The 13,648-nt window shown below is 35.3% G+C and overlaps 1 protein-coding gene across 5 annotated transcripts in view; it reads right to left on the reverse strand.

The window, feature by feature from the left end:
- Window positions 1–2,324: 2,324 nt before the first annotated feature.
- The window catches only part of LOC131161994 (adenylate kinase, chloroplastic), a 42,242-nt gene continuing 30,918 nt past the window's right edge, over window positions 2,325–13,648 (reverse strand). For 4 of the 5 annotated variants that reach the window (XM_058118079.1, XM_058118076.1, XM_058118077.1 and 1 more), the window contains exons 5-7: window positions 13,334–13,480; window positions 13,061–13,135; window positions 2,325–2,763 (exon numbers count right to left, since the gene is read on the reverse strand). In XM_058118079.1, the coding sequence (XP_057974062.1) occupies window positions 2,662–2,763; window positions 13,061–13,135; window positions 13,334–13,480 (324 nt within the window). In that variant the 3' untranslated portion in view covers window positions 2,325–2,661. Of the gene's footprint in view, window positions 2,764–13,060; window positions 13,136–13,326; window positions 13,481–13,648 lie in introns of those variants that run through there. The other variant, XM_058118080.1, reaches the window with a different exon arrangement.

Here is a 13,648-nt window from a genome sequence, read left to right on the forward strand (position 1 = left end):
TGTGATAGTACTTTAGCTTATACATTGCCATGTTCTCATTTCACATAAAACAGAGAGAGAGAGAGAGAGAGAGAGAGAGTTACTACTTACCAATCCTAGCTACTATGGAAGAGGAGTGAGGCAAAGCGGTGTGGGAGGTTGCTACCCTAATTCTATACGATCAATATTCAACATCAAAGGTCTCATGTATCGTGGGCCATTATTATATATATATATATATAGCAAGTGGGTTGGATTGGGTTGATGGGTTTAGATGCTAAACCCACAAATCGATTCATACAATTGGGTTATGCAAAATGGAAAACCGTCAATCAATCCACAAATCATTTAAATTTGATTTATTGGGTTGGTCTAGTTTGAGTTAGTAGGGTTAAGTAGATTGTTGTGCACCCCTAATAAGCCACACCGTAGTCATAGGGGATTCTCTTTACTGTAGATAGTTGAGCGTATAGTAGGCAAGCAAGTCTTGAGCTCTTTGTCGATCAATTTTACCATTGCCAACAGTTTTAATCTTTTAAAGAAATATAATAAATTGTCTTTCTCTAATACATTCAAAATATCCAACATCAGAGTTAAGAACTATTTGATATATCCTCTTACCTTACCAATACCATAGCTTAACGTCCCTTCTCAAGCACATAGTAACCATGGATATTTTCACCTCCTATAAGACAACTCTAATTACACAAAAGTATTGTACCATGTGTAATAAGTTCTCTAACTCAATAGTTTTGCAAGACCAACTATTTGTTATTGGTTTTAGTTCCTTTACTATCACATCTTCTACCTAAGAGCATAAACCATTAGGTTCATCTTGGTAGCAAACTCACCCATATGGTGTTGCAGGGCCTCCATCATAACTAAAAAGCCTTCTGATAATTCATCAATGGAACCTTATCTCTATTTTTAAGTTCGCTCCAATACACCAATATGTTTCATAAATTGTGCCACTTTTATGGCCACATAGCTAACGGTTTTAACATAAGCCTCTAGCAAATCGATTCTTTCTATACTAGTGCATGGCTCTCCTATTGATACTTCACTCAATCCTTAATTTAAAGATGGATGTATTATGAAGCAACTAACCAAGTTAAGATATCAATGTCACAGGTCAAACACTTCATATTTTGTGAAGAGTCATGTGGCACTAGTTCTAGCACACAAACCTAACTAATCAATGAAAAGTAAAGCATGGATGCACCATTCACACAAGTTCAAAAGCATGAAATACAAAATAAAGAAAATCAAGTAGCAACCGTGAAACAAAATACGAGTTATGCAGTAAATTGTTAAGTAACACTATTCATTTCCTTCATAGTGTATTTAGTGATGAAGGCAAGTAGGTTAAGTGCGTTTAAAATAACTACTAAGTTTTACAAGATTGATGAACGCTTACTCTCTCCTAAAGTGCTTTCTAAATAATTCCTACTCTTAACATGAAAAAATATCAATGTGCATTTCATCTACAAAAGAAAGTGCGGCCACCAAAAGTCAATATCCATGAGCTTACAAATGTTAATATTGTTATCGAGCTTAGTTTTTCTAACGGTTGGTCCTTGAAGCCTCATTATTGCATTGTGAGAACCTAAAATCATTGAGTTGATTTATTATGGTTGATCGTGTAGACATCCATATAAACAAAAGAGTCGATTATTAGAGTTATTAACAAGCTTAATTTATTAGGACTACGCAATTTTTTAGGAATATTCGATTAAATTTATTTTCTCCAAACCTTTAATCACACAGGGTTTTCATTCGACTATTCCCTACAAGAATCCCCTTGAAACTCATTAGGCTTTTACTGTTGCACTAATTTAGTGCTCTATGGATCATTTTTTAATGTTAGATAGAGGATGGAGTATTAACTCATGTGAGTAGTTTTTTTCTTTCTTCTTCTCATTTTTCATTTGTTTTTTCATTGAGCCTTCGGTCTTGAATTCTTATTTGACATGGATCACTCGTGAGATTACTTGAATATTAAAATGATACAAGTGTTTATATAGGCTTTAAAAAATAATGTAAGCTAGGTTTGTATTATTAAACCACAACTAGGATTAGTTTCGAGTTCATGAAATGCAGTATTGAGGATTCTAAATGACTACAAAAAGGCAGACAAACAAAAAAGATTAAATTTAAAAAAAAAAACACGCACACACACACCTTTGAGACTCTTTTGAAAATATAAAATTTTAAATTAATTTAAAATAATTTTAAATTTTATCAGATCCTATACAAAACTGAATCTAACGCTTGAATTTGTGACATTCAGGAAGGTTGGACAAAGAAATACTTGAGCTCATTTTCTAGATGCAAGTGATTCAAACTAAGGTGAAGGAGGGTTCATAAGGCCATTTTACTGGAACGTGCAAGTTTGACAAACTGCATCGAGATAGAACCATAGGGGGAGGAAAATAGCATAAATAGGAAATAAAAGTAGCAATGACCATGTAATGTTGTAATACATGGCAGAATAGCCACTTCAATCCTTCTTACAAATCGACCCAGTTACTGGGTATCATCAAAGCAGCTTCCCTGTTCTTACATCTGTGTTCTCCTACATCTCTTGCGTGCCTTCTCCACAGGCTAATATTGTTTCCAGAGCTTCACATCCTTGGAGGCGGCCTTTTTATTCTAATTATTCAACATCAGCATACTTCTAGGCTACTGTAGAACCCCCAAACAATCCCTCCTCCGCTCAAGAAGTTCAGTGAGAGCACCATCAATTTGGGCAAACACATCCTCCTTTGAAACGCCTCCATTTACCTGCAATGAACAAAAATGGTTCTCCAACCTTAGATTTCATGGAAGATATCCAGATACAATTTGTCTACATAAATTACACACACACACACACACATATATATATATAAGGAAGACAATAGTGACTTCAAGCATATATGGTATTATTACAATTAAAGGCTAACAAGTAGCCATCCCTTGCGTCCAAACCAAAATCAATCGGCAGGAGTTTTTCCATAATGACTACAATGGGCATATGAATACAAAGATAGCTAAAATTGAACAAATTATGATTTCCAAACAATCTTGAAAGATAGATATCTAATGCAAGAAAGCCTTTCCAAAAATTATGACCCCTAATCACGCACAACAATTCCAACATCTCACAAGGTTAGAGAGCTCCAGCCTCCAGGCATAACCCAAGCATGCTATGCCTAAGAACAAATTTCAATTAACATAGCCTCCAGGCTTGAACCAATCTTGCATGAGAAGGAACAAAAAATTAAATCACATGAAGGGAAAAAAAAAATGAACAAGGTATATTTATTTGCATTCATGACAACCATGACACATATATATAAACAAGACATGCTACCATATCAAGATCCGAATGGCAACACATTGACGTAGCCACAAAGAGCATCAGTGGAAACTGCACACACTTTTTTTTTTATACATAGAATTGATGTTATGAATGCTAAATAAAGGGCCACAAAATGGAAGAAACTGTTTTCCTCTATTTTAGGTGTTCTTGTACTTCAAGTAATTAAAGATCATATCAATTATTATGTTACCGCTAGCATTTATAGCAATTGCTTACCTAATATGCCAATATATAAAATGTAAAAAGGAATAGGAGATTCCTGTTGTTCTCCAACTTTGATCATTTGCTAGAAGATCACATCAATGGTGCAGGCTCCCCAAGCCAGTCATCTAACAGCAAACAATCCTCTTCTGCAGCTGTTCCACCATGGCAAGAAAGGGGTTCAGGTGATAAGATCTTGCCCTCACCAGAGTCGCAGCATCAACACCTCTGCCTCTATACTGATCACAGCTACTACTAAGCGCCAGGAAATTCCCTAACCAATACTTTGGGAATCAATTCATCCAACTGAGCATGCAACTCCTCATTCTCCATCACGTTCATCCTATATTAGGAAGATCAATACAATGCCAAAAGTTTCTTATAGGGGTAACCTAGACAGAATATCATGAGTAACATTACTCAACTCCCTTCTCAAGGGTTGTAGTAACAGACTTGCCATTCTCAATTCTGTTTCTTAAGTTTTCAGCATCAAGGTATTCTCCATAAAGGATTTATCAACTTCAGTGCTACCTGCCCTTTTAAATGCTTGAGAAGTTGTTCCGGATTTAAAGTAGCTAAAACAATTTTACTCTTATCTTTAACAAAGTGTAAGTGATTTTAAACCCATTGTGCCCATCCATTGGCAAGGTCTACCCAAAAGCAATAACAAACACCCGAGGGTACAAGATCAAAATAGATATTGTTGACACCCATTTTGTCTAGGCTAACTCCAAACCTTAATTTTTGAAATCCAGCAAATTAGAATATTTTGCAAGTCTCCAAGGCCCAAATTGGGCTAATGTGGAACTAAACTTTAATAACTTATAATGAATGTCAGCAAGGATTAAGTCTTCAAGTTCATTATTTGGCAATTTGGTGAAAAGATAACATTTTAAGGATATTATAGGAAACCTAGGCTACTTAGACCAAAACCCTAGCCCTTTGTCTTATAAAAGGAAGCTTGGAGGCAAGGAGAGAGGAGGTTGAATCCATATCTTGGAGGGGTTCTCACGTTGGAAAAGTGGAAGTGGCTCTAGGGTTGTTGAGTCCTCCCTGTACTCTTTTATTATCCTTGGCATTGTTGAAGGTAAACGAAGACCCAAGACCAAAGAGGAGAGGGAGGAGATTACTGCATGAATGTTAGAAGGTGGTTGGTTTCTTTGGATCTTCTTGGCTTTCTTGGATTTCGATTGCTCTTAGAAGATAAACAAGGAAAATTTTAATCTTTGTTAATTGTTTTTTGGTCTCTTCGCAAGATAAAGTATATGCTTGTTAGATATCAACTCCTTTTGGGAGCTTCATTGTTGTCCTGGTTATGTTCTCTGATTATTTCTGATGTTTTGTGAATGTTCCTGGTTGCAATTGCATCAAGGAGAGTCCTAAGATTGTTTTATGAAGTGACTACGCATGTGCAATGCTAAGAGTTCCTTTAGAGCTTTGTTTATTCTTCTTGTTATACGCATATTGTCATGGCTCCAAAAATCTGTAGATTTGATTGAATGGAGAAAACAAGTGGGAGGAAATAGGCCCAAAAAAGCTGCCGCTTTATACAGTCTCAGCATCCTCAGATTACAGTGACACCAAGGTGGTAGCAGGGCTCTGTACAGGCATGACATGGCTACAAGCGGGCAGAAGAAGAAGAAAGAACAGTCACCAGTGACTTTTCTGGCGAGCTTTGCAGGCATTCAGGACGGCTATAGGCAACATCCAGAAATCGGACGTAGGTTCAGTGCTGGCCATAACCAGGTGCCGCCATGGTTGCAGCAACAGTGCAACTATTCCTACGAGTGCCCAAAAGAATGTTGGGATACTGGAGAATAGTGCTCAGTGCCTGAGAAGCGACAAGCTGTAGTGGTCGATGTCAAGTGACAACTGGGGTGGCAAGGTGGCTTGATGATTGGGCCAGCAAAGCCAGCAACAATGTGTTACAGCTACAATTTGCTCTAGCTGCACAAAGATGGGCTTTCCCTGCACAAAGCTAACTAAACCAGTCGACCGGTTCTCCTTTTTAATTTATTTTTTTCTTCTGTTTTATTTTCTGTTATTAATTAAAATTAGTTTAAAATGCACAAAATTAATTAAAATATAGAAAAAAAAAAACCTAATTTGGCTGTTCTTGTTATTTTTTATCTCTCTTAAATTGTATTATTATTATTATTATTATTATTATTATTATTATTAAAAATTAGAAAATAAATAAAAAATAAAATGTTTTTAAGAAACTAAAATAAAAATCATCTTTTCTATGTGCTTCATTATTAGCCCCAGGTTGTTATTATTATTATTACTACTATTAATATAATTATTATTTTTATTATTAATATTATTTTCCATTTTAATTGCTTTTTAATAATTTGAAAATCCAAAATAAATGTTCATAAAAATTGCAGGAAATCTCTTGAAATTTCTAGGGCATTCTTTTTAGGTTTTTAATGGTTTCTAGGGCTTTCTTTTCATAGATTAGGATTTCCATGTCAGCTAAAAATTACCCAAAAATAGATTTAAAAAATATTAAAAAATCAGCTTCCTCAAACATAAAGTTTTGATTTTCTTTGATAGAACATTTTAAAATTAGGAATTACGGTTTAAATTTACTTATTAGCCATTTATAGATTAGGAAACTATTACATGTGACTTCATTTCTTTATTTCATGGGAATAATGCAATTTTCCCTTACATTATTTTACGTGGCTTTGATTTAATTGAATATTGGCTTTGATCGTTGGACTGCAATACTCACTTTCGACTAACCTTTTCTAGCATGATTTGGCACATATTTCTCTATTGTGTAATTTATTCTCATATATTGTACCCTAACATTAAAAACATTTAACTAAATTAATCCTCCGATGGACACCATAGGGGAAAGCACTAGTGCTCTCTATTGGTTTTCGTGTGTTCCATATCAAACTATCGTAAAGAAAGCAAGGTGGGCCGAAATTAAATGGAAAGGTAATAATACTCAATTAAAAGACAATGAATGCAATTTGGTGATTATATTTGGCTAAGTAGGTACTATTCGTGTGACGGGTGTGTGTGACGGGTGTGTATAGGGCTCTAGTACCTTCCTCCCTAATAATCGTACTCCCAAATCTTACTCTGATTACGCAAACCATGACTATTGCTTTTTAAACTTAGGTTAACTTAGAGACCAACCAATCGATAGTAATTAGGTGACCTAACCATAACTAAGGTAAATAGAAGTTTTGTGGTGACTGCATGAAACCCTTAACACCATTGAACACCCTTCAAAATCATTTTAAGGTCACCATCCTCATTGAGGCGCCAAACCCACGGGCCGCACATGTTGACAACTTGGCGACTCTACTAGGAACATTAGAGAGTCGAGTTGAAACCGCCATTTATAATCACCAATTAATTAATTGTCCTTTTACTTGTTTGGCGAGAATGTTGTTATGCTTAAAGGGTATGAGAAATCTTAAGATTCATTGCACAAACATAAGCCTTCGACTCAGGCTCATTCTTGTAGGATTAGTTAGAGGGCAAAGTAGTGATTAGTCTCATGAGATCATAGTGTCCTTACAGGCTCATGAAGTTTCATCCCCACTCAAATTGAACCCTCTCTGCATGTGAGTGAGGATTGGGGACCCTACTAGCTTATGTGGGTGACAGTAAAAGGCAATTTGGGAACCTTTATCATTCGGGCTTAGAACCTAACCATGCATGCTCGTTTCTCTCTTTTTGATAGAGTAGGCCTTTACTCACTTGAAGTTGGGGCTTCCCTTTTGAATAGTTTCTATTCATACACGCATACACTCATGTTGCCTTAGGGCACAACTAGGTCCCTCACATCATTAGGTTTAGGACTTCAGTTACATAGTCCATATCAGTTTATTTGCATCATTCCTTGAATAAAGGTTTGAGGTCTTAGTCATGCATGCATGTGTTCACAAAATAAAAACAATGTTTTCAAAATTTGAACCTCAGTAAGGCCACGTTTTGATTTATCACCTAAGCCTTTCCTTTTATCATAAACATCCATGATCAATTTTTTAAAAATAAAATTCCCTGTTTCAAAATTTTTCCTTCTGAAAAAAACAAAGAAAAATCTTTCAACCAAAATTGTGCTCAAACAAAAGCATACTTCTAAGGTCTTCTTCTGTTGGCCTAACTAAGCTTTTCAATCTTATTTTGATGATAACAAATGAAGGATATATTAACATATGTTGTTAAGTGATAATGTTTCAGGATTGAACAAAGTTATCATGGAAGGAAGCTTAGCAATTAAAGCCAATCAAATGAAAGCTTACCGGAGTATAGAAGCAATACATGTCAAACTTAAAGGTTAAAGGCACTTGGGACTTGAAATCAAGTTGAACCTCAAGAGATGGACAAAAAGCTTGAAGACTTAGTGCTTAAAGAGTTTATATTTAGAAAGTCGTTTGTAAGTACTTCAGTTCAAATATAATTTAGAATTATGAAGCTCATTAGGATGCATTATAGACTTAGAGACGGGTTTTTTTTAAAAAACCCTAAAAATGATTTTGAAAAATTACATTTGAGTCTTTCAAATAACAAGGGTTTAAAAATAAAACAAATGAAAGTTTTTCAAAAAATTGAATGGTCAGCTGACTGACCAGAATACACTGAATTTTCCCAACTGACTGACAAACATATCTGTTGAATAACTGCCCAGCCGACTGATCATTTTGAACTGAGATCAGTCAGCCGACTGACAAGCCCAGCCGACTGACTCTTTTTTAACTATGTTCAATCATCCGACTGACAATTTCTTGGAATTTATTTCTGGCAAACAGAAGGGTCTCAGCCACCTGTCCAGCCGACTGACCCTATAAAAATACCTACCCAGTCGCTTGTCCAGTCGACTAACTCTACAGGATTTTTAAATTTTGAACTTTAACGGAAAAATTCTAAAAATTAGTTTTTCAAATATGAACGTTATAAAAATTTGGTAGACACTCCAAGTAACTTGGGAAACAAGGGAACTCATCCTAAAAAGTCTATAAATACTCCTTTAAACCAAAGAAATCAAATCACCAAGCAATCACATAGCATTCAAGCATTCAACTCTCAATCTCTCACAAAGCTCTTTCTTGCTCACACTCCATCTAGGAGAAGTCATCTAAATTGCTGCTTATTCATAAGCCTGTGGTTCTAATACTGAGTTTTCTCAATCACTAAAGAGCCCTTGGTGATCTCTAATCTTGAGCTTCATACTTTCTATTTTTATATTTGATTGAAGTATATTTAAGTGCTCTAACTTGTACAAATCTGCTCTGTTTTGAGAGTTATCTTGTACACAGATTCTTGTACCTTTCCTATTGTACTTTGACGGTTCAAGACTGATTTGGATCGTTGAACCAAGCGTGGATTGATCGCTTGAAGAGGTTTCTCTTCCTGAAAAAGAGGGATTTTTGTAAAAGGTTTGCTCCACCCGGAAAGGAGCATTCATAGTGGAATCCTTTGGCGGTATTGGTCAAAGGCGAGGACGTAATCTAGGGATAAGCCGAACCTCATAAAAACATGGTGTTCTTGTTTCCCTATTCTTTTAAATTTCAGCACTTCATATATTGTGTGTGTATATGCCAAGTGCAAGATGCAGGGCTCAAACATTGAATTAAAAAGAAGACTCTTAATTTAACAAAAGTACGTTTCAATTAACCGTTTGCGGAAACCCACAAGGGAGTACGTTCGTTAATTTTCGGAAATCTTAATTAAGAGAACGCAATAAAATCAATTCAAAAATAGGGCTTGCAATTTATTTACAGGGCTGCTTACAAAAGCAAAGCTGAAATTCCACAAAGGTCTTTAAATTGTGATTGGTTTGGTATTTGTAGTTGATTACTCTTAAATTGATTGGTTGTTTAAGTTTTCAGTAAATTTGTGGATTGTTTGAGTTTTAATTGTGAATTGATTGGTTTACTTAAGTTTTGTTGTGTGTATTAAACAAGTAAAAATTTGTAAAAGGAACTTAAAGATTTCAATAACCCAATTCAACCCCCCCCCCCCCCCTCTTGGGATCACTATTCCACTTTCATCTTCTACACTCTAATTCAAATTTTTTCAAAAAAACAGACTCCAGATCTACAAAGACAGGACATTCAAATAACTGCAACACCACCAATATCTTGGAGCAAAGGGTTGAGGCCTTGGACTTGACTATATCATTGGCACCTAGCCGGACAAGAGTTTTAAGGGCCTTTGCTTCAGTCTTTGCTTCCTTTTTGTCTATTTTCCAACTAAATCAATGTATGACCAATGATTTCATTCCTATACAACAAAAGAATCCTTCCAAATAAATATGCACATTATATACTAATTTCATAAAATGATATATGGAGGTTACATTTTCATCTATTCATTGCCTTTACAATCATGCTCCTCTATCTTGATGCCACCACGTCACAGAAGAGACAAAGATTTGACAACAATAAGTCTACCTTTGGTATGAAGAACGGCCCTTTTTTACTATACACTTTATCATTGAAAGAAAAATCCCCTGAAGTCCCAATTTGAGCCTAAATTTTTTCCTTTTTAAGCCCAGGGCAAGATCACCCTCGAATTGAGGTTAGCACATCGGTTGCTCATAATTCAGATTTTTCACTAGATATCACTCTCATGGGAATTCATCACAAAAGTTGTTCATGTTTTCAACATACTAGAATTATCATGAATAAACTTTGATTATATCAAGTTAAAGAGTTGTTAGTAAAGACAAGTGGTCATCAATTGACTGACTATTTTTACCCATAAAACCCTATACATTGAGTCACCAATTGTCAATCCTTTAAGCTTTTCATATGGTCTAATCCTTCTATAACCCTAAATTCCTACATTACCTAGGTACGGGGCCCCTAGCATAGTTAATATATATAATCATTCAAAAAAGAATATGCAAAAATGAAGAAAAAAATGTGTGAGCAAGAAAAAGCCAAATATGCACATGACAATGGAAAAATAATGAGAACAAAATCATGAAATGAACATCAAATTTGAAAAAAGCAATCCAAAACCATTTTTTGAACAAAAAATGTCAACCCAATCTATGTTAGGACTTGATCCTATACTAGGTACGTAGGCAAACTTGTTTTAAACAACTTTTATCCAAATGTCATTGCTCTCAAATGTTCAAGTTACTATGAGCATGCTAGGGGCAATGAGTAAACCATCAGGTTTTTGAGCCGTCGTTCCCATCATTTCATTTTATCTAATCAAGACTACATTTTGTCCCGTGTTTGAAAGTCCACCTTGAGGTCATGACTTTAACATAAAACTTGAAAATTTTGTTTGAAATTGATAAAGGAGGATGAAAGGAGGAGGAAGATGGGAAAAAATGAAGCTCACTAGACTGAAGTCACTGAACACTAATAAGACTGCCTAAGCAAAAGGTAGAGCATGAAAGACGAGCATCATTTGAAGGCCCTATTCAATGAAGCAAAAGATCAGATGTTGATATTTCTGCAAAAATGGCCAAATATTTCATAAGGCAACCAATAATAGTGATTTTGGTCTTTGTTAACCCACACAAACAATATACTTTGAGCCAAATATATCCATTCTTTTATGACCCCGAGCTTAGCCTACATTACGTGCTTAAAAAGTCCATTTTGATCAAGGAATGACTACTTATGGTGTAGAGTCTTAGTCATAAATTCTGCATACACTATCTTTTTCATACCACCACATCAAATTGTACAAGTTTTACCTTCAAAAGAATACACATCTTTATTACCCCATCATATCAAAGTATTGTATGTTGGATATCATTTTCATAACCGTGACTGAGAAGTAACATTTTGTTTGCTACCTATAATAAAGTCATGCCATTCAACCTTGCCTAAAATAACCACTATCATGATAACTAGTCACAATACCACCCTTCGTTTCAGCATCAAAGTCCTGATCTTTACTTTACTGAACATTTCTCCTAGTCAACATCATGAGTCGTACATGGCTTTAATTGATTATACTGACAAATGGATTGCAAACAGAAACTTGGGCCTGTGAAAATCTTCGAGCATAAGCATGGGGGTTGGTATTATATGTTGGTTCAAACATCTTGATTGAATTGCAACAAGAATCTAATACCAAACTTGTGTGTAAGGATCCCGTTTGAAGGCTCTTTTGCTAAAGATTAGGTTGGACAACCATGAGATCTTTGTAGTGTCTTGCTTAAACACAAAATATATACTTTTTTTTTTAAAAGAGTTTTAAACTTAGGGGGCTTAATTTTCTTTTTATGTATATTTTTTTTTTTCGAATACAATAATAATTTAGGCATTGCACCAATTGAAAAAAAAAGATAGGGAGAGGCGGCTTAGATGGTTTGGACATGTGAAACGCAAGCCTAGTAAAGCACATGTGAGGAGGGGTGAGTTAGTTATTGTTTCTCATATGAAAAGTGGTAGAGGTAGGCCTAAAAGAACTTAGAATGAGGTAGTGAGGAAGGATTTAACAGCCCTTAATCTAATAAAGGAAAATGCTCTTGATTGGGTGAATTAGCAAAAAAGGATTCATGTAGTCAACCCCACTTAGTGGGACTTAAGGCGTGTTGTCATTGTCGTCGTCGTTGTTGTTGTATATTTCATTTTTAAAAATTTGGGATTTTGTTTTAAATTTTAGTAAATTTATCTGTTTTATAAATTTAGTTAATTTAGTGTTGTGTGTATTTAAGTATTTTGGAGTTATTTTATAATTAATTTATTTAGTTGTAATGTGGACCACGTGGTGTATGTACTTTCTTTGTATTCTATTACACAGCTATCATATTTTGAAGTCAGATTTCAGAACTAGTTTCCCTCCTCTCATATAGCCTCTCTTTTTTTCATCTTCTTCCTCCTCCTTTCTTCTTCTTCCTTCTCCTTCTTCCTTTCTGCTTCTCTCTATGTTCTGTTTCTTTATGTTCTACCCTGCAACAGTTTCTCTCTTCTTTCTTCTTCTCTTCCTCTCTGTTTCTGTTTCTTACTGTCCTACACCAATTCGCTGGCATCAGAGTAAACCCTGATGACCCACAATCTTCCACGCTATCATCCGTAACTGACCCATCATCAATCTCCTAACTCCGACAAGCTCCCTTTAAGAATCATCCCAAAATTCAAACCACAACCACAAAACAACTGCAATTCACTTCCATGGGCAGTTGCTGCAACAATGAAGTTCTCACAGAAATGTTTTATATATATTATGATTATGTTGCACATTGCATCATGAAAGGAATCCCTATGTACAAAACAGTTAACTATTGGTCCCACAATTTGCAACTTGATGCAATTCTCCTCTAAACACTATATATGCACATACATTTTCATATGCACACATCACATTTCACAAGCAATATGCTCTGAGAGAGATGAGCCTTGACCCAATGTTAAGGGTGTTACACTGAAATGGGTTGAAGTCATAGAAACAGCCTCTGCAAATGGTGAAGGCAATGGAGGTAAGGCAGCATACATCATGCCCTTCCTAGACTCCTCATATAGCATGAGAACCTTGTGTGGTGGTGGTGCATTGAGAGAGAGAGAGAATATCGCTTACTTTTACTGTTATGTCTTTATACATTGAAAGCACTGCCTCCACATTCTTATGATGAGTGTTTAAACGTAACTTCACCTAAACAAAGGCAAAAAAGGGATAGTAAATGAAGATTGTTAATGATAAAATTATACTCAGTTGTATTTGGTTGAATAATTGCACGCAAGCATAACTAGGAAAAAATAGGAACAAATAATCATCAACAAAGATGCTTATGTTGACCAACAGAACTCAAAAATCTCAAAACATGCCCAAAAGGAGTAGTTTACAACATGCCTTTTCTTCTGTATCGTCAAAGCGTTGGGTAAGTCTTGCTGCAATCTCTTCTGTTTCTGGTGGAAAATACTTCAAATGATATATCCTACCAGTAAGAGGATCTAACCTTCTTCCAACCACTCTCTCAACAACAATCTCTTCAGGGACCTGCAAACATAAGTACAAATGCTTAATCTTTTGATGGATGAACTTTTTGATGGGAAAAATAAATTGAGTTAGAAGTTATCAAGTCCATTATTATATCTGCATAAACTGAATTTTGTGCTAAAAGAACTTATTCCCATAGCTCATGAACAGAGAGGCTATGGAGAATTT

This window comes from Malania oleifera, chromosome 8, assembly GCF_029873635.1.
Source record: "Malania oleifera isolate guangnan ecotype guangnan chromosome 8, ASM2987363v1, whole genome shotgun sequence".
NCBI lineage: Eukaryota > Viridiplantae > Streptophyta > Magnoliopsida > Santalales > Ximeniaceae > Malania > Malania oleifera.